We start from the raw sequence: 20,204 nt of genomic DNA, 5'->3' as shown, positions 1-20,204 counted from the left end.
AGGACTAGGTGAACCAAGCAAATACCCGAGACAAAGGAAGAAGATGGAAGCTGAATCGGCTATTTTTGGGGGACATAAAAATCAGCCCCTATTTTTTCTCATCTTCTTTTTTTCTCTGCTCATCGTCTGTTTCTTCCTGTCATACCATGTAGGAGCTCTAGTTCTAGTTCTACTTAAAATTCAATCGTTTTTTTTTCCTATCGTCTTCGTCTACAAATTCTCACAGTTTCTTTCTGATCTCCGGCATTCTGAAGGGAAAGGGAAGGAAGGGAAGGGAGGTGAGATAGACATTTATTCATTCTGTCTCGGTGGGATGTCAGTGTCTGTCACTCAGGAGATGGATGGATTGATGGATCATTCGATAATGGGCAGAAGAAAGGAAGAAAGAAGAAAGAAGAAGATTCCAAGGTTCACCTCAGGTAGGCGACGATTCGGTATAGGTGCCTAGACATGGATGGATGGATCCTTTGGCTGGCTGGCTGGGTGACTATCTGACTAACTTAAAACTTCAATTTTCCTTTCTTTCCTACATGGATCTTTGGCCGGAATAAATAAATAAATGTATGCATGTCATGCGTTAGTCTTGCGCTGTCTCTCTATAAGTCTGTCAGTCTGTCTGAGTGTTCATCCATCTCATTTCGTTTCATTCATCTCCCATTCGGTCTAGGTACCTATCTATCTAACCAACCGACCAAAACGCTCTTCTTTTTTTTTTCAAAAAGGGAGGGGGGGATAATAATGATATTATTTTTGTCTCTCTTCAAATTTAGATCTATGAATTAGATCTGTGAAGTGAAGATATTATCACAAGTAGGCAAGAAAGAAACAAACCCCGAAAAAAAAAAGAACCCGAAAGGGGAAAAATAATAATAAATAAATAAAACAAATATAAGTGGGAGCAAAAAAAATGTGAGAGAAACAGCAAGAAAAGGGCATGATCTGAAGAGGAAACCCGAGAGAGAAGGAAGGAAAGGAATATGTTGTAGAAAATGAATTAATCAATGATTAGGGACGATGCCATACTTGTACATACATGAAAATACATGAAAAAAAAATATAGAAACAAAAATAAAAAGGGGAAAAAATGAAAGAAGAAGAAAAGAAACTGGTCCGCTAGGTAGGTTCGGTAGGTAGGCAGGCATGAACGATTAATCGATCGATCAATCTGTGACGTGCGCCAGTGCCAGTATCACAACCACGACAGCTGCAACCAAAGGGAACGAAATGAAAAGTTTCAAGAATTACAAGGATGTACCGGGAGGAAGGCGAAGAAAAGGAAATGTCATCTCCGCTTAGAACCAGACAGACCAGACCAAACGCCGTCGTGTGTGTGCTTGGCCTGGTATCTAACCGTATCGTATCCTGCTGTCATGAAAAAAAAAAGAAAAGAAAGAAAAAGAAAAAGAAAAAAAGAAAGGAAATTAAAGAAAACCGGTCAAACCGAACTGAGGGGTATAACTTATGGTCCAATCCAAGCACCATGAAAACGAAACGGAACGAAACTCCAGGGAAGTAGTGCTGGGGATGATAATACGACTGATAAAAAAAACCGCCCGATGCCAAAAATTCGAAAAAGATGGAGAACACGAAGCTCCGAGATCCGTCCGACTAATTGATTCCCTGTAGAAACACGCAAACAGACAAATGTGTTAGTAACTTGTAGACCAAACTGGAAACAAAACACACGCAGAGGCAGGTACATACAAATAGAAACTTCAGCTCTCTCGGCCCCAGGCGGGACACTTGACTTCTTGCGGTCTCGTCCAGAGCACCCTCGATCAGCTCGCGTTTCTTCTCTTGCAGCGCCAGAATGCGATCTTCCACTGTCTTCTTCACCAAGATGCGGTGGATATGCACCGGGCGCATCTGGCCAATGCGATGGGCGCGGTCGATGGCCTGCTCTTCGATGTACGGGTTCCAGAACGGGTCGAAGATGATCACTTGAGAGGCAGCGACAAGGTTCAGGCCCGAGTTTCCCGCTTTCAACGACACGAGCATGATCTTGCAGTCTGGATTGTCTGTGAAGTCTGCAACCGCGTTGTTACGGTCGGCCGGTCTCATGCTGCCGTCGTAGCGTCGGTAACCCCAGCCCTTCCGCATGATCGGGACTTCGAGAAGATCAAGCAGCGAAGTGAACTGGCTGAAAATAATGGTCTTCTCGCCCTCACCGGCATCCCGGATCTTCTGCAAGACTTCCAGTGTCTTGTCGACTTTGGCACTGCTTACCCAGTTCTTCTGCAAGCGGTGGAGATACTTGCGCTTTGCCGCCGCATTTCTTTGTGCTTCCTTCTTGAGCATTGCCAGCGTCTTCTTGGGTTTGTTGGGTCCTTTACCCTTTGCCTTTTTGTCCTTCTTCTTCTTCTTCTTCTTCCTTGTGGAGGACGACTCTTCTGGTTCGTCAGTGTAGTCATCAGGAACAATAAAGTCGGACAGACTGCCAGCGTCGCTGTCACTTTCGCTCTCTTCATCCGAGTCGTCATCCGAGTCATCATCGTCATCCTCGGCATCCTCATTCTCGCCTTCTACCCTTTCAGGGAAGTGAACCTTCTTGAAGGACGCATTGTCCGTAACCTTCTTTGGGTCGATCTTGGCACGACAGTTGGGACATTTTATTTCCACAGTGCCATCGTTAACGCCCTGCTGAATAGCCAAGGCCGGATCCGAAATCCGGGAAAAACATTCCGCACAAGTGCTATGGCCACAAGGGAAGAAAATAACCGGGTTTTCCACCCCGTCAATGCAAACGGGACACTCTAGAGGCTCGTTCTCCTTTAATCGCAAAACCACATCGGCGCTAAACGCCTTTGCGTTTTCTATCAAGTCAATTTCTCCTCCCGTGGCAGCACTGACATCAACGGCGAAGTCGTGTATCAAATGCGGGTGGCAACATGCCTGTCGGAGTCGAAGAAGCAACACCAGAATGTTGGAATAATTCCGACCGATAGTCCCAGCTTGAAGATACTTGTTGAACTGGAGTTGAGTCTTGTTCTCCAATGCATTGTAGAACTCTTGTTCATCTTCGCTGAACACGGCGTGCACTTCCTCAGTTATTCGAGGCGGTAGCTGCAAGATGGGTTTTCCGTCAATCTTGGAAGTTTTCGTTCGGCGTAAAAGAACAGCCTTCAACAAGACCTGCAACTGTTGCAATGCCTTTTGCTGTAGTCGCTGATCCCCAACCTTCAATGGTCTCGTGAAATCCTAGGAAATACCGTTAGTAAAGGGACTAGCCAATATACCTTCCAGAGAACTAGAGCTACCTTGTTAAACTGCTCTAAATCGGAATAGGGTCGGATACGTAAGAATTTCAACAGGGAATGCAGTTCTGTCACATTGTTCATCATGGGAGTGCCGCTCATGCACCATCTATAGATGGCATTGATGCTGCAACAGGCCACTGCAGCTTTCGTGTTCCGGTTTTTGATGCACTGAGCTTCATCGATGATCACGCGATACCAGGTGCTGTTCGGCCCAAGAACAGGAAGATTAAATCTCTCTGCAGTAATGTTGGAGGAAGTATTCGCAGCGAGCTGCTGCATGTGAAGCCAATCATCTTTACGCCTGAGCTCCGATGCAAGCGTTCCGAAAGTTGTGAGAACCACGTCAAATTTCTTCAAATACGCAAAGTCGACACTTCGCTTGTCACCATGCAAAACATACACGGAGAGCTGGTGCCTTCCAGGCTTGAGCATTCTCGTGATTTCCCGCTTCCACTGCTGCATCAAAGCTACTGGGGCAATAATGAGATTGGTTTTCCGATTGGGGTCGGAGGATTGCCGCGAAACGATGAGCGCGAGTGCTTGTATTGTCTTTCCCAGGCCCATATCGTCAGCTAGAATGCCCCCTTTGTTCTTACCTTCTTCCATCGACTTCATCCAAGTCAATCCGAGTTTCTGATGCTCTAGTAAAGGATACTTCAAAGCCTCCGGAGTCCCTTCACGATTTTCCTTTGGCAGGTCGGCATCAGGTCGAAGATTCTCCAAAAGTTCTTTGATCTCCTCAGCAGTTTTCTTGCTGTCGGCAGCGTAGTCATGATGATAGAGTTCGTTGTATCTGCCCCTATGCGGAGTTAGACACAGACAGCACCAGCAGCAGAAGAAGCGGATGAAAAGGAGTAAAGGACGAAACATACGAAAGAGGTCCGTCATACCCATACCCATATGGGCCAAGGCCTAGGAACGGATCAAGGTAGTTGGGACGCATTCCTGGAAGAGAAGCACCTGGAAGAGAAGCACCTGGAAGAGAAGCACCTGGAAGGTAAGAGGAAATTGGTCTTCCTGTATTGAGCTTGTTCAAAGTGTTTTGGTATAAGCTTTGTGACCAGGTGGAGGAGGCTTGAGGTTGGAATTTATTGATTTCTGGAACTGGGTTGTAACAGTTCGTGGTGGAGGAAGACACTTCCAGTGGTCTGGGGAATTTTGATGGAGAAGACGTTCTACCACCAGACAGAGTCGTTGCCTCTCCCAGAGGTCTAGCATCAGGCCATGCATAATTGGAGTTCGATCTGGGCGGTGGCCCCATGGACTGCCGCTGCACATTGCGTCGGAAATCTAATGGGGTGATCTCAGCCACCTCACTATCGCTGCTGTCAGGGTTGGAAACTGAAGGAGCAGGCTGTGCGGTAGGCTGATAAAGACTCATCAAGGGACGGGGAAGAGAAGGTGTAGAAGAAGGCTGGCGGAGGGAAGGACCGGTTGGTAGCGCAGATCGATCTCCACTTGTAGGGAATTTGGGGTAATCCCGTCTAGGGCCAGACGGTGGCGGCATTGTTTCAAATTCAAAGTCGTCAAGTTCTCCTGCAGAGGCAGGACCCGAAGAGGATGCCGTGGATGGACGAGATGCTTCCAACCACCCCTCCTGAAGTTTCCTCGCATACTCTGCATCGCGACGTTCTTGTTCCTTGCGCTCCTTCAACCACTGCTCCGCCTTCATTTGTTCACGTTGCATGGCCAAGAGAGTGTCACGGTTGTCAAAGCCCAGTAACCTCTGGAGCTCTTCAGTGCTGTCGTCGAAGAAGCCGGGCCCCTCTCCCAAACTACGCACTGACGAAACGCTTGGGGTAGAGGGACGGGATTCGAAAGAGGCGACTCGCTTCGATGACGGTTCGGAGGATTCGCCTAACGCAGCAGATTGATGAGAACGCTTTCGGTTGGGTAACGACTGTGAAAACCGAGAGAGATCCGGGGAAGAAATGGAGCGATGAGACTGATGAGATGGGGGACGTCCGTCAGGGTCATCATCTAGGCTACCCCAGAATAGCGGGCTCTCGTCATTCTCATCAGATGGGCCATCAAACTGAGGAACCATTTGGACTGACGCAGAAGAGCGCGATGAGGGGATACGAGAAGGCACACCGCGACACCGAGCCAGCTTCCGTTCCAGCCCTCTTATCACCTCTTGCAGTTCTTCCCTCTCTTCGCGTGCTTCCGGTCGCGTTTCCATGAGACTTTGGAGCAGAGCCTGATGTAGTTGGAGGTCCTCCAGGATGTCCTCTTCGGACGTGCCACCTGGAATGGTTGCCATGGCGCCTTGTTATATGCTCTGCCTCGCGTAGAAGTCAGGCTGCGCAAGTGACTGAGCGGCAGGTAAAGAGGAGACACTCCGCCGCACTCTAGTAGGTGAAGCCTGAAAGGCCTCCAAAAGTGTAAACACCAATCCTGCACCTTCAATGAAGTATCTGGGCGGAAGAACCCGTCAGAGTTCACGTCACGCAGACCACTTTTTGTCAACCTCGCGGGCTCCTAGACAGTTAGATCGCGAGGCTAAATAGGACTGCCGCGCGCTGATTGGAGGGTGAGCGCAGAGCCTCCGGGCTTGTCATGCACGGACCACGCGTAAGGCTGCCCCACCAGCAATCTGGAAAATAGTTCCAAGCACTGTGGAGGGTCGAGATGTACTTATGTACAGGTAGGAAAGGATGGGAGAGATTGGAATATGATCAGAGGAAGCCCATCCAGTGAGGCTTTTATGGCCTGTTGCAGGGTTGTAGCCTGAGATCGGGCAGCAAGCGGCTGGCAGCAGACATGTCAAGGAATTTCTTTTTTGCTCTTTCTTTTTTATTGTCCGACAGTGAATGGTGGCACGAGACGTTAAACCTCAGTTAATATTTTACCGGAGAATGGCTTTCTCTGAGTCTATCTCTCGCCATTTCCTTACTTTACTTGGCTCTGACAAGCGACACAAATGATAATGTATTATGGTACCATCTATTTTGATAGATTGCGTATCTCATGAATCCTCCAAGACAGAACCAAAGGGTCTATTGCAAAGCATCCGTGAGTTTTAAATAGAGAAAGAGAAGTGAGATGTTTCAAGACTACCCTAGTACAGACGTACAAAATTAGGAAAACAGACACCAGAAAATGAGGAAGAAGAGGAGGAAATAAGGGAAAAAGCCCACACTCTCAGCCCTCATCAAGGATGCTACAAAAACCCCGCCTATACGTTTGGCAGGCCGGGATTTTACTCAGGCCAAGAGAATTTGATGTGTTGGGAGATTTCAATAATTATCATGACATATTATGTTGCCTAGGTGAGAGAAAGAAAGAGTAAGGGTGAGCGCACCAGGTCATCGTCAAGTGAGAGATACGGTAGTCACCAACAACTCACACTGTTAGCAGCTCGACAGCTTCAGTTCCAGTCCTTTGGAAGAGATATCTTTCTCGTACTCCGTAATGCTCCGTAGTCTAGTAGTTAACCGCTATCGATAAGAAGGAACATACCAGAAGTTTGCCCAAAGACAGCCAATCTTGCACCCTTACGCGCGGGGAAACGCGTCTAGGCGCGTCTCGAGACGCGTAAATGGACGCTGCCCCAACCGTGTCCTCGAGCTAATCCTGTTTCAGCGAGTCGGATCGCTGACTGGCTGGGATCGGTCTTGGCAGTCGCGCCGTCGCGTCTGTTGATCAGACGCGCTTCAATAATGCTCGCAGCTCCCGCAGTGAATCGGCCAAGACTTCTCACAGACTCTACGTGGACGCGGTCCTGCAGCACAACAAAAGTTTCTCCCTCCTGACTGGTCCGTACTGCACCTGGCGTTTCGAAACCCTCTTCTCTCGCGCAAATCAGCGGGTGAGCCCGGATTGATTCTCCCACGGGGTTATCGGCGATCCACATCCAACCCCTCGCCTGGGACCATTCATCACGTCGAGATTTGCGTTCACGTACTCCGTACACGACCCACGATTTTCTTTTTTTTTTCCGCGATGCTCTAATGCAATGCAATGCTTACAGTTCTTATCCCGAGCGAATCGTTTTGTTTCTCCTCTTCGAATATGAGTCACATCAGGAGAGGTTGGGGTAGAGACTTGAGAGTTGTTGCATGGTTCCTGGCATGTTATTGCTAGCAGACTGTGCCTTTATTATTTGTGCCGTAGCTGCCTCTATTCCTTGGGTGTTGAAATGAAACTATTAACGTTTATTGCGCTATTATCATATTCACCGTTGTATTTGGTCCTGTGTTTGATATTTGATATTTGATAGTTGAAGTATCGGGTATACTTCTATTAAATGCAGTCAACTTCATCCATAATTAATTGTTGAATACAGATAGTTCAACGATATAATAAGACTTAACAAGATTACTCTGCAGTGGACCAATTATTTTACGGGGCTGTTTACTTTCTCTTGCGATATCGGCTGGTTGAGGTTCAACGGGTTGCTTCGCAGTCGCCATGAAACATTGCCGCAATGGCGCCCACATCCGCCTTTACTCAATTCTGGCAGACAGATCTTACTCGAGACTGCTTCCTGAGTCTTCTAGACAAAGAGGATCTCCGGGCCCTTCGCCTCGTGAGCCATGAGTTCAGCGTGCACACGGCTCGCTATCTGTTTGCCGAGATTGAAGTCTCCTTCCGGAGCAGCACTTTCACTCGTCCTGCACGGATGGCAGCATTGGAGCGCATTGGACGTCATGTCAATACCCTTACATTCAAGATGCCACACTCACACGAGACTTTCCTCCCTCCTCTGCTGGATCCGGTCACCGGGGAAGAACAGACCTTTGTGTATAGCCCACAGGTGCATGTCTCCAGCACCTTGGCCTCGCGATGGAGCAAACCCAAGTATGGGAGCTGGGAGATGACTGACCTCCTGGTCAAGCAATACCCACCCCTGTTTCATGCAGCGACCAATGTTCCGTCGTTTGTGCGCGCCTTTAGCTGCATGCCGTCTCTACGACATCTAATGGTTTCCTGCGACGGTCAGTCACCAGATCACCGATATCGCCGGAGCGTGGTGGACTATGCTCTCATCTCGCTGCGTGTGGCCGTTGAGCAGGCTCCGCTGAAGTCACTCGAGACCTTGTCGCTCCTCCCCATCCATCCCGGCGGCATCCTGTATCTCCGACCGATGATGGGATTCGGTGCATCTCCTGCAAGTCGGAAGCGCTGGATGCAGATTCGGAAGCTGGCCATACACATGGAAAGCTTTCCTTACGAGCGCGGCCAGGCGATAGATCATCTCAAGCTGCTTCATTCATATCTGGAAGGGTTTCCGAATCTCCGCAGCTTCGTCTTCCGCTGGAAGGGGCTCAAAGGCCCGAGTCCGCTGTCACTCGCGACGGAGCCATGCCTCTGCGAACCGTCACCCAGGCAGACGTGCCCGAAGAGATATGCACGACCCCTGAGACCGCTGAAATTCAGACAATTGCGGTATATGGAACTGGAAAACGCGATCCTGGACGCATCGCAGGTGTCGGCCTTTATCCTGGAACACCGGCACACGCTGAGCGAGTTTGAATTCGAAGATGTGATTTTGCGCAGTGGCACCTGGGACGATGCGCTGGCACCGCTGACAAAGATCTCCGGGAGTGACGCATGGAAAGCAAAGCAGGAGGAGGTGATGGAGGTTCCGATCATCCTCAGCCCTGTGGAGGTAGAGGAGACGAGGAGGCCCAGGCACAGCGCGGTCTGGGAAGAGCAGCGGCGCAAAGCCCTGCTGCGCACGCTTCTCGAAGGAGCAAACAGTCTGGCGCGGGCGAAAGCGAAGGCGCGGGAGCTGTTCTGGGGGAGTCCGGATCATATGAAGAAGTTCTTACGGTCGTCGGTATTTAGCTGGCGTTAATCTATCCGGGGCGGGACTGGCGCTTGCTCAGAATTAACTCTGGATAGGGAAGGGGTCCGACTTGGGAGGACACGGGAAGACAAGGACCACCAGAGAGCCCAATGATTATCTCGAGTTTACGAATGGAATGACTTGACGACTTTACGAGTTATAATGATTATTTCTATACGAATGTAGTTTCGATAGTTCAGTATCACTTCAATGTCAATGTTGTTATTTGTATCAACTAATACCTTCCGTATACCAGCCTCCTTTTAAACATTCTTCACAGAAAAGATCTGGTCGACTCATCGACTCTCTAAGAAGGCTACTAGCGAGAAGCAGCAAGTAATTCGTTGTCATTTATGGTACCTGGCAATACTCCCTCAGCAATGGTGATTATTAGCCTGAGGAATTCCAGCTGTTAGTGCCTGTGTCACGGGTGCCGCAGCCTCGGCAGCTCCCGCGATTCACATGCTGCAACAACGTCACAGTCCGGGGCCGAACCGTCCGTCTCAGTCAGCCCGCCGCGCTTGCTGACCTCCACTCCGCCCCAGCAACGAACGACCGAACAGAGATATATACCTCCGTGTGTGCCTCGGCATTTGTCTGTGTCGTTTTACTAAAGAGCAGGTTTCCCTTCTCGACCAGTCGACCACCGTTCTGACCACCTGTACTTATAGTACTGCTTCCTTCCCTTTCATTCAGCTTGTGTAGTTGAAGCATACGCTGCTTACGACGAGCTGAATCTCCCCCTCCTACCGAGAAATTAATCACTACAATCAAATCAATCCTCTCTCCAAACACATTTAATTTTTCAGTCGCCATCATGTCCGTTAAGCACGGTAAGTAGATAGGAGAAAGAAAGATCCATTCTCCCCGTCCCAGAACGAACCCACTCACTGGATTACATACCTACTCTCCGGTCTCTCCGGCGCAATTTACTGACCTCGATCTGTTCTCTCCAGACGCCTTCCCCGGCTCCGCCGCCTTCGACGTCATCAACCAAGTCCTCCGATCCGACGACGCCGAGCGCCAGGACGCCATCAAGAAAGGCAACGCCATCTTCGCCTTCACGCTCACCAACAGCGAGGGCAAGGAGCAGAGCTGGTACATCGATCTGAAGGAGAAGGGAGAGGTATTCCAGGGTGCTGCGCCGGAGGGGGGGAAGGCTGATGGTGCGTGAAGCAAAGCCGAAATAATTATCAGAGTGAATCATTTCAGGGGTTGCTGACTTGTGGTTAATTGATGCAGTCACCCTCATCCTCTCCGACGAAGACTTCACCAACCTCGTCACGGGCAAGGCTAATGCTCAGCGGCTCTTCATGGCTGGCAAGCTGAAGATTAGGGGCAACATCATGAAGGCGACCAAGATGGAGCCGATTCTGAAGAAGGCGCAGACGAAGGCGAAGCTGTAAAACCAGTCGAGACCAACGAAACAATTATGCTGTTTTACACCAAAAAGAAAGGGGGAAACAAGACCAAAAAAAAGATAATGATGCAGAAAAAAACAACTTGAGCAATGCCATCACCATCACTACCATGTTTTGGTGGCCAGCTAGCTGGCAAAGGACAGATAATACAGATACCCGTTCCGATCAATAATTGATCAATCAATCAGTCTATTTATGTCTTCCTCTTCTCATTAATTTCAACACACACTCAATAGAGGGAACAAAAAAAAGAATAAGTTACAGAAAGGAAAGGCGAGAGCGTGGACACCTTCTGAAAGCAACCTGACTGACCGACTGACTGAGCGACTGAAATCTGAAATTTGGACATCATTATCGTGCCGTGTTTTCCTCCTATTGTATTACTGTATTGTTCATACATACGTATACGTTCATTCCTTCGTCATCAAGTCGAGCGCATTACCTAGTCGTATGCATCTGGATGAAACGATGTCTTTCTTCCTTCGGCCATTACACGTAATACATGTATAGCTCATTTAACGAACGTAGTTATGGATGGATGGAAATATTCCAAGTCATTGCAATATGTACATGAATAAAGATAAAGGAAGCAAGCTGGGGATGGTGATGGGCAACAAGAAAGTTCCGGAATATCACTTTTTCCCCCCTCTCCTTTCATTCTCTCCCCTATTGAATTTTCTGCCTCCGCGAGCGAGCGATTGGTTGAGGCTGACGTTGGTTAACTCCAATTTGCATTCGCATCTCCAATGCATATATACTTGAAAGAGATAAATATAAATAAGACTAGACGATGGGGCAACAGCAAAGCAGGAGGTAGTACCTAGGTAGGTACATGCTTTGTTGTTTTATTTCATCACGATGGTCTCAGGCTTCAACTCACACATTATACGTAAAGTAGGCGATCGTGTCCGGGAAGACGTTGACATTGTCACTGTAGCTCGCATCGCTGGCGCCGTTGATGACAACCTGGCTCTGGCTGCCGACGGTATTCAAGTTATACACCCACAGCCCACTCGTGCCGTTGCCTTCGATGCTGAAGATCTCGCTCTGGCAGTTCTCCGAACCGCCCTGGTTGGAACACGTCGTGCTGTAGTCGTTGAAGAAACTGTAGAGACCCGCCCCATAGACGATCAGGTTCTTGCTGTTGTATACGCGAAGACCCAAGGCGTCGCAATTCCCGGAGAGGCACGAGCTATAGTTCGGGTCATACAAGCTGGAGTTGGTGGGGTAAGGGCTGTTGGGCGCGTTGGGGTTGGGCTGGTAGTATCTATGCGACGGAAAACCATTAGTGACTGATCCCAAGGCAACCGACCAGATGATTCTTACGGAGTTTCGGTCTGGATGAAGCCTGCAACCACGTTTTGAGCGTTGGCAAATTGATATTGATACAGAGAATGATGCTCAACCGCCGTTCCGTATCTGGTGGGTCATCAGTCAAGGCATGCTCAAGTAATTCAAATTCATGCGGTTGGACATTTACTTACAGCCAGACGTTGTTCGCCTCAACTAGCAGTCCGCGACCGGTGTAGACGGAGATCTGGGTATTGCTTGGACTATCAATGTCGTGGTCGGCAGTCCACAGCCAAACATTCTCGAGATACACGTTACTTGCGGCGCTTGTGATGTGGAAGGTCAGATAGCCGGCCTCACAGCTGGAGGAAACTGCCGCCGTGGTTGGGCATTGAGCCACCTGCAAATTGGACCCCGTGAAGCCTCCGATGCGGGCGTGGACATCCCACACTCCTGATCCCGAGGAAGCAGCCAGATTGTACTCAACCAGCACGGCGCCAGGGGCGGAACCCTGGGTGCTGACGATCATGTCCGTCCACTCGATATCGCCCTGGTCACCAGGCTTGCCGACCTGAACAACCGGCTGCGGCGAGTTGATGTTCGACCACAGACTTCCGCTCGCCAGAATAACGGGATACGATTCACCAACAATCTTGGATCCCGGCGGGATGTAGATGGTGTTGGAGACTTTATAAATACCGTAGTCAAAGAAGACGATTTTACCGGACGACGCAGCGGAAGTAATGGCAGATTGAATGGCTGACGTGTCGTCTGTCGAGCCGTCACCTTTGGCACCGGCACTGCGGATGCTGACGATGGACGCCGTGGGAGAGGCCGCATACTGGGGTTTGCTCTTTGTATAGTAGTTGGACGTGCCACTCGCGACGAGGCCGCTTGGCCTCGTGGCGGGGGTAAAGCTGCCCTGGAACGTAGTTGGGCCCGTAGGTGTATATTTGTGACCCTGACCCCAGCCGCTGATCGTGGTCGAACCGGAAGACCCGGCCAGAACTGTTCCGCTTGAGCCCTTTACAGCCACCGGAACATTGTTCAGAGAAATGTTCTCCAGAATCAAGCTGCCGGCGGTTGCAGGACTGGAGCTGGTTGTCCATGCCGTGTTGACGAAGACGGAGCTGTCGGAGATGGAGCTGTCAATGATGTTGACCGACCCGACATTTTGTGCGCTTGAGCCACCATTGCTGATATCAATCGCAGTCGTAGTATTGGTAATCTGGAGTCCTTGGTACGTCCAACCCCAGTCCCAGATCTGGGAAATTCCGGTGACCGCGTTCGAAATGGTCAGGTTGCGTGTCGTAAACTGCTGGTTGCCGAGGTTGAAACCGTACAGACCGCCAATGGTGGTGATATCGGAGAGGAAGCCACCAGAGCCTGGGACAATGACCTCCAGTCAGAGTCGTTCCAGGTACGGTCAGATGAGTTGGGCAAAGAGAGTCTGTCTTACCGTTTTCTATGAAGATACCCTGGTGTTGCGTGCCAGAGTCCTGGCTCATATAAATCGCGACATTCTGAATGCTAGTTGCTTGCGCAGTGGGCCAGTGGATACCAGTCGCTGCAGAACTCGCGGGGATGGCGGTCAAGTCAAGAACGAGGTTCCGAATCTGACGGTAGAACACATTTGTCGAACCCCAGCCCTGGTTGCCATTACTCTGGTACTGATCACCATCGATCAGGCCGAGACCGGAGAAGCCTGATGTCGCTTTAATGACCGCAGGCGAATTGGGATTGCCGATCAGTTGAGTAAAATAATAATCAATGATGGACGAAGAAATCAAATAGGTTCCAGCCGGGAAATAAACAATGGCAGGAGTAGTGGTCGTGGTCTCGCCGCTCGACGGCCCGTTGCGGCCGCCACCGCTGATGGCTGCGTTGATGGCCGCGGTATCATCAGTCACTCCATCGCCTGTACACACTTGTTAGCCACGGCCGTACGAGAAGGGCATCTGAGGATGTCTACCTGCTGCACCATAGTCCTTGACGTTGCGGAATACTACGTAGGTCGAGGGATCAGGGCTGTATGGCGCGTAGCCTTGATGGGTGATATCGGCGAGCCAGTATGGGGGATCTGAGACGGCAGCCAAATTGCCCTGCTTGGTCGCAGGAGTCTTCACCGTGGCTGATGCCAACTCAGCCGCTGCAGTGCCGGTTGGGCCATGATATGCCGTGTAGTCGGCATATTTGCTCAGCGCTGCGCTCACCACGTGGTCGACAGCGGGGATATCCAGGGCACCCACGCCCGCGACCAGCGCACAAGATGCAATAAAGGACGTCAAGTACATCTTCGCCTGGGCCATTAAGGAAAGACAGGGCGAGCAGGAGAGTCTGGAGACAGGCGTTCTTCACGAGCGACGCCTGGGGATGCGTGCCTTTTTGAATCTCGCACCAAGCCCATCGTGGAATACACACTATGGCAACCTTGGAACTCGAGTATCAGATGGTCGACGACGAAAAGGGGCCTGAGTTATGGCAGCAGCGGGGCACCTCCAAGGCCTGCCAAATGACGACAGGCAACAACGACAGAGGACTGTGACGTCGGCCTGGAATGCTCGGCAGATGGCTGTCGTCGTGAAGAACCTTGGATGGTTGGTCGGGCCACGTAAGGCTCGTCAATGGGAGGGTATCATCTTGTCCATGGTAGAAACTCGAGGAATGTCACCTCGTCAAGAGGGCCGAAGTAACTTAGTAGCTAGTCATTTGCATAATGCTAGTGTATGGAGAAGCACAGACAAGCCTGGGGCTAGACCAGACATGCGCAGCAGGGGCAACCTGGGGGACTGCTCGGGAACTGGGAAGGCGCAGGATTGGGTTGTGGCTGCAGGGGAATGCGCGTGCTAGGGTCATCTCATTTCCGTCTGGTGTCACAGCAGAACCGCATCTGCAGCTGCTTGCCATGCCATGGTCAGTGGGCCAATCCGTAGATTATAATTAGTACTCCTAGTTAATAGTTCTCCCCATGAGCCAGAACAATCTATTTGCAGCCCCGCTTGCTAGGAGCGCGCACATACCTCTTTTCCGAGTACTATGACCTGGCCATGTGCTCATCTCTCTCCTTCTAACCATGGGTCAGCTGGACGAATGACCCCGCGATGCCCCGCGATGCCTCTGCGTTGCATGTTGTGCAGATTGATCCGCGTTGAAGATTCAGTGGCCGACCCCTGTCAGTTGGAGTTGTGGAGAAATGGGTAAATGCCGTCCCCTGTCGTCCATGGTGTGGTCCAGGGTTGCATTGGCGTCGGTTGCTAGATAAACTGTGATCGGATTCCCAAGGACTCCGCACTTTATTTCCTGAGCCAAAAGCTTGGCCAATCTCGTGACTTGTAGGCGATGGCAATGGCCTTTCCCACAAACTTGCTATGGGACGACACCTTTTGCTTGTTTCGTTTTGCTCCCTAATATTAATATATTTTACTTTCATTCCTTGGCTGCTGCGGGGTAAGGACTGCAACGTTGCGGGGACGGTGCATGTAGTTCTGATCCAAGTGCCATCAACAGTTATATTTGTTGCCCAAAGAGATATTCGGTGAGAATGCCTGAAAATTTATCGTTGCAAAGACGTCACAATTTCGTAGATATGCACATGAAATAAAGATATATATATACATATATATATCGTTATTCGCTAATAATGGCGTCATAAACCTAACCCAATAACTAGTTGGTTTCCTCTACGTTCCAATTTGATATTATGAGCGATGGTGGGGTAAAGTCACATCGAAGCAGCCAGTAAGCAGAGGAAACAGGCGCAGAATGGTTTAAGCAAACATTGCTTCTTTAGGTAGGCCCTGCATATGAAATGTCCAATATGCGGGAGGAAAGATGGCCGCGTGGTTTATATCGACTATTTATTTTATATTCAGGCACCATTCGTTGTTTCTTGTTCAGGTGCCATGTCACCTTCCATTTCAGTATGCCAGTCCAGTCGACCTCTGAGACATTGATTAAACATGGACAGGAAACAAGGAAAGACAAAAAGAATAGATGTAATGTTCTGAACAGCTTCTTGATGACGAATGCTCGTTTGGAATAGGTGAAACTGCGAAACCAAGGGTACCTAATATTAATATAAGCTAAGATCCACGGATACATTTACGAGATGAGATTGGCCCTCGAAATGGAGCAAGCCGGATCTAGGCCTGTACCGTCAGGATTTGTGATGGATCGATGAAAATGCAGGTGGAGGTCAGGATTCTGAAGTCCAAGTATTGCAGTCACGTGTGAGGGGGGGAACCCCGGAACCTGCAGTTGGGAAGCCTGGCCCTGGGTATCCCGGGAACTCGGTAGTGTTTGAGGCTAACCATTTTCGGTTTAGCTCATTTCCTCACGTGATCAGCAGACCGGTAGATAGGAGACCTCGTCGGCCCATGTAGGCCAGATAGCCAATAACAAGCCACACCTCTTAACAGGTACAGTGTCAACGTGACAATGCCCGCATAGTTACATGATTCTGAAATCTGACCTCAATTCTATACATACTTTGACGATCCGGCCTGGATTTGGGCGGTATCTCATTCTTACGTCAAGCCCGGGTAGGGCCTTGACACCCCTGCTCATCATCATTAACATGACTTCGTAAAACCTGTGAATGGAAGCATTCAATTAATTCGAACGGAAATCTTTGGAACTGTTTGATATGGACGCCGAGTTCGCCAAGAAGTTGGAGAGGTTGCGACCAGTAGGTGGGAAATTGCACATCCAGCGTTTACTCGTAGTCGTCTGCATCGGTCTCAGCTTACGGGCAAGCAGGTCCATTGGAGGAGTACTCCACTGCTCGCCATCATCTCCGATTCTACTTCAATGTGGCAGTGACGGCGACGTATCGTCTCTCAGAAGGTGCCGTTCTGCCCATCAAGAATCACATCTACAGAGCATGTGAAATTCTGATTGCGCAGCATTCGAACCTCGCGGCAATTCCCGTGGATGAAGGGACTCGGGCTCCCTATTTCGCTCGACTCCCAGAGATCGATCTGGATAAGTGTGTATCATTCCAGCAACGGTCGCAGAATTATGCGGCTTCTCACGATCCCGAACAACCCTCCCGGGATGTCGAATTGGATGAGCTGCTACAAATTCAGCATAATACACCTTTTTCTCCAGGATTGCCATACTGGAGGCTATGCATCTTGACTGATCCTGCCGATGTCCGGCAGTTCACCGCCGTCTTTGTGTACCATCATGCCATTGGCGACGGTTCATCTGGCAAAGCCTTCCATAACACCTTTACTCGAGCTCTGCGGGAGGTGCAACTGCTGCCATCTGGAGTAGCGAAGAATCCCGTCATACCGCCGACTTCTCCGCTGCTACCAAGTCTGGAAGAAGTCATGCCGCTCCCCGTATCAATGCTGTATCTCGCCAAGGAATTCTTATACTCCAAGATCGGCCCGAGGAATGATCCTCTCTTGTGGACTGGTTCACACATCAAAGCTCCCCTGACAAATCTAATTCGTCACGTAGTATTATCAAAGTCGACTACTATGAAACTGCGAAAGGCGTGTCAAATGAATGGGACCACAGTCACTGCAGCGCTACAGGCCATGATCGCCAGGGTTATCTTCAACCATGTGCCCGCAACCTTTAAGAAGTTGCGCTGTAGTGGAGCAATTTCTCTCCGGCGCTGGCTGCTAGAGACGATCACAGAGGATTCGATTGGCGTCTGGGTACAGGAATACGAAGAAGTATACGAGCGCGACAACTTCAACGGTCAGGAGTTTCCCTGGGACGAGGCTCGACGCTCAAGGCGGACAATTGAGCATGTCCTCGAACAAAAGGGGAGGAATCAGTCGATAGGTCTTTTGAAATACGTCAGCGATTACCATCGGGACTTGTTCCTGTCGAAAGTGGGCAAGCCACGACACTCGAGTTTTGAATTGTCCAATATCGGTGCTTACGTCGTCGATAGCGACAGTCCCCCGCACGCCCCGGAAGTCGGGCGGATGGTTTTCAGTCAAAGTGCGAATGTTACCGGCAGTGCGCTCGCAGTCAGCGCGATCACTGGTGGCGATGGGTGCCTGGTTTTATCTTTTACCTGGCAGAAAGATGTTTTGGAATCGGATTTTATCAAGACCCTTATAGACGGGTTAAAACAAGGGCTGGACGAACTTGTCGTGTGAGCTGGCGTGGTTATCACGTAGAACAGAATTACCTTTTGTTTTTCTTCAGCCTCAATGTAATTAATGTACACTCCAAACTAGATTGACAGCAGACCACTGGCGATGCCTAGAGAAATTCATCTGGTCACGTGTTCATGGGGAACATCAATATCTCTCAACCCCACTTGAGAATACGAGAAGGCTGCAGCTCCCCTAGAAGATAATAAATATCGACGGTCATACGCGCGAATACTCTCATAGAGATCAAATGGGCTCCAAGACCTACGAAGGGCAGCAACAGCCTCAAGATGGTTGGTTTGTTCTCGTAGTTTATAGCAATTGACATGCTGATTTGTCTGACAGCAACCAACACCGTCTCAATCAAACCGAACGCTGTTGGGGGCAAGCCGCGCGGTACATCTGTTCTCGAAGACGGGGATGGGAACTTTGGAAGCGGCGATGATAACGACGACGATGATGATGGAAAGGATTCATCCCTGGCCATGGTAGTTGGCTGCAACGAGAATGGTGAGTTCGGCTCCGTCATAAATATCATCATTAAACCCATTCGTGACAAGTGACAGAAGGAAAGAAGAAGAAATCCAAAAAATCAAGGAAGAAGAAGAGTAAAAAGGAAAAGTCCGGAACCAGTGCAGGCCCTTTGAAGCAGTCGTCCCCACCTCGCGTGCCTCTTTCTGATCTGTTTCCAACTGGCAAGTATCCTCCAGGCCAGATCATCGAGAGTAAGAATGAGAATCTCATGCGGACGACAAAAGAGGAACTTCGGTACCTCGAACGTGGTCATATCGCAAATGAAGAGGTTCTCAATGACTATCGTAAAGCTGCAGAGGTACACCGCCAGGTCCGCCAGTGGGTTCAACAGACCGTCAAGCCTGGACAGACGCTGACCGAGATCGCCACTGGGATTGAGGATGGCGTGCGGGCTTTACTCGGTCATCAAGGCATTGAACCGGGAGACAGCCTCAAAGCTGGCATGGGCTTCCCAACTGGCTGGCGCTGAACCATTGTGCCGCCCATTACACTCCAAATCCAGGTCAAAAGGACATCGTTCTGAAAAAAGACGATGTCCTGAAAGTGGATTTTGGAGTTCATGTCAACGGCTGGATTGTTGATAGTGCATTCACCATGACGTTTGATCCGGTCTATGACAATCTCCTCGCTGCCGTTAAAGATGCGACCAATACGGGGCTTAGGGTCAGACTTTCTCTACTAATCACTGCAGGAGTGTTCGTGCTGAGCGTCGTCTACAGGTTTCCGGAATCGATGCCCGCATGAGCGAGATTGGCACTGCGATCCAGGAAGCTATGGAAAGCTACGAGGTCGAAATACGAGGGAAGACATTCCCTGTCAAGGCAATTCGAAATATTACCGGACACGACATCCTGCGCTACCGGATTCATGGCGGCAAGCAAGTGCCATTTATCAAGAACTCCGATGAGACGAAAATGGAAGAAGGCGAGGTATTCGCGATTGAGACATTTGGCAGCACCGGCAGAGCCTATGTCAGGGAGGGTGTGAGTAGCCTTTCTATTGAATCAGTTGATGAGCCGGATGAGATGATATGCAGGATCCCACTGACCGGACTTCTACCAGGCTGGGATCTACGGTTACGGCAAGGATCCTGATGCGCCTACCGTTCCTCTCGCTCTGGTTTCAGCTCGTTCGCTGCTGAAGACAATCAATGAGAACTTTGGGACACTAGTATTCTGTCGGCGCTATCTTGATCGTCTTGGTCTCGACAAATACCTCCTTGGCGTGAGTGAATGAATACCTTAAATAAGCCACTCGCATCATGACTAATCGTTTCCCATCTACAGATGAATAGTCTCATTTCTCATGGCATTGTGAACACGTACCCGCCACTGGAAGACATCGTGGGGTCTTACACGGCGCAGTTCGAGCATGTAAGTCTGACTGATGCTCTCCAAATTTTTACCTTGACGCATCGATGACTGACTGACTGACGCGTGCTGAAAACAAGACCATCTTGATCCGATCCTCTGGAAACGAAATCATCAGCCGTGGTGATGACTATTAGCCGTCGAGGAGCAAATTCACTCCGAATTTTGTATGAGGAGTTATTACTCGACATTCATTTCATATGAGTGAGACTTCTGAGACGCTGGAACCAACTTCAGACGCTCTCTTTGCAACGTACCCGTTATTGGGATCGATAACTATTTTATGCTTTGATCTATCATTTCCTTCTTTACTCTCTTTACAAGTGTTTGCCCCCTATCAATATAACAGTCCTTCTTTTAGCAATAACAAGTGACAGTTACAGTCATTCAGCCTGTAGTTTGTATATCTATCTGATAAG

General features: G+C 49.7%; 7 protein-coding genes across 7 annotated transcripts; 5 read left to right on the top strand and 2 right to left on the bottom strand.

The window, feature by feature from the left end:
- Positions 1 to 1,608: 1,608 nt before the first annotated feature.
- On the bottom strand, positions 1,609 to 5,520 carry VTN77DRAFT_515 (uncharacterized protein; the record flags this gene model as incomplete). Its single annotated transcript, XM_069421287.1, has 4 exons — positions 1,609 to 1,620; positions 1,705 to 3,198; positions 3,258 to 4,056; positions 4,130 to 5,520. The coding sequence occupies 4 exons, from the start codon at positions 5,518 to 5,520 to the stop codon at positions 1,609 to 1,611; spliced, it is 3,696 nt and encodes a 1,231-aa protein (XP_069273485.1).
- A 2,166-nt stretch (positions 5,521 to 7,686) lies between these two features.
- On the top strand, positions 7,687 to 9,060 carry VTN77DRAFT_514 (uncharacterized protein; the record flags this gene model as incomplete). Its single annotated transcript, XM_069421276.1, has 1 exon — positions 7,687 to 9,060. One exon carries the CDS (start codon positions 7,687 to 7,689, stop codon positions 9,058 to 9,060), a length of 1,374 nt encoding a protein of 457 aa, XP_069273484.1.
- Positions 9,061 to 9,868: 808 nt separating this feature from the next.
- Positions 9,869 to 10,457, top strand: VTN77DRAFT_513 (uncharacterized protein; the record flags this gene model as incomplete). Its single annotated transcript, XM_069421265.1, has 3 exons — positions 9,869 to 9,884; positions 10,008 to 10,217; positions 10,294 to 10,457. 3 exons carry the CDS (start codon positions 9,869 to 9,871, stop codon positions 10,455 to 10,457), a joined length of 390 nt encoding a protein of 129 aa, XP_069273483.1.
- Positions 10,458 to 11,348: 891 nt separating this feature from the next.
- Positions 11,349 to 14,056, bottom strand: VTN77DRAFT_512 (uncharacterized protein; the record flags this gene model as incomplete). The annotated part of the gene is made up of 5 exons (XM_069421254.1): positions 11,349 to 11,739; positions 11,799 to 11,891; positions 11,957 to 13,148; positions 13,222 to 13,680; positions 13,735 to 14,056. 5 exons carry the CDS (start codon positions 14,054 to 14,056, stop codon positions 11,349 to 11,351), a joined length of 2,457 nt encoding a protein of 818 aa, XP_069273482.1.
- Positions 14,057 to 16,407: 2,351 nt separating this feature from the next.
- VTN77DRAFT_511 (uncharacterized protein) lies at positions 16,408 to 17,884 on the top strand (the record flags this gene model as incomplete). The annotated part of the gene is made up of 2 exons (XM_069421243.1): positions 16,408 to 16,453; positions 16,521 to 17,884. 2 exons carry the CDS (start codon positions 16,408 to 16,410, stop codon positions 17,882 to 17,884), a joined length of 1,410 nt encoding a protein of 469 aa, XP_069273481.1.
- A 247-nt stretch (positions 17,885 to 18,131) lies between these two features.
- VTN77DRAFT_510 (uncharacterized protein) lies at positions 18,132 to 18,884 on the top strand (the record flags this gene model as incomplete). Its single annotated transcript, XM_069421232.1, has 3 exons — positions 18,132 to 18,174; positions 18,227 to 18,391; positions 18,448 to 18,884. The coding sequence occupies 3 exons, from the start codon at positions 18,132 to 18,134 to the stop codon at positions 18,882 to 18,884; spliced, it is 645 nt and encodes a 214-aa protein (XP_069273480.1).
- A 125-nt stretch (positions 18,885 to 19,009) lies between these two features.
- Positions 19,010 to 19,922, top strand: VTN77DRAFT_509 (uncharacterized protein; the record flags this gene model as incomplete). Its single annotated transcript, XM_069421220.1, has 5 exons — positions 19,010 to 19,078; positions 19,135 to 19,398; positions 19,478 to 19,639; positions 19,702 to 19,788; positions 19,866 to 19,922. 5 exons carry the CDS (start codon positions 19,010 to 19,012, stop codon positions 19,920 to 19,922), a joined length of 639 nt encoding a protein of 212 aa, XP_069273479.1.
- Between the last annotated feature and the right edge of the window lie 282 nt (positions 19,923 to 20,204).

The sequence above is a fragment of the Rasamsonia byssochlamydoides genome (genome assembly GCF_041956645.1).
Source record: "Rasamsonia byssochlamydoides strain NRRL 3658 unplaced genomic scaffold VTN77scaffold_100, whole genome shotgun sequence".
Taxonomy (NCBI): domain Eukaryota; kingdom Fungi; phylum Ascomycota; class Eurotiomycetes; order Eurotiales; family Trichocomaceae; genus Rasamsonia; species Rasamsonia byssochlamydoides.
The sequence above is the reverse complement of the archived record's forward strand: the minus strand, read 5'-3'. Positions and strand labels throughout refer to the sequence as shown.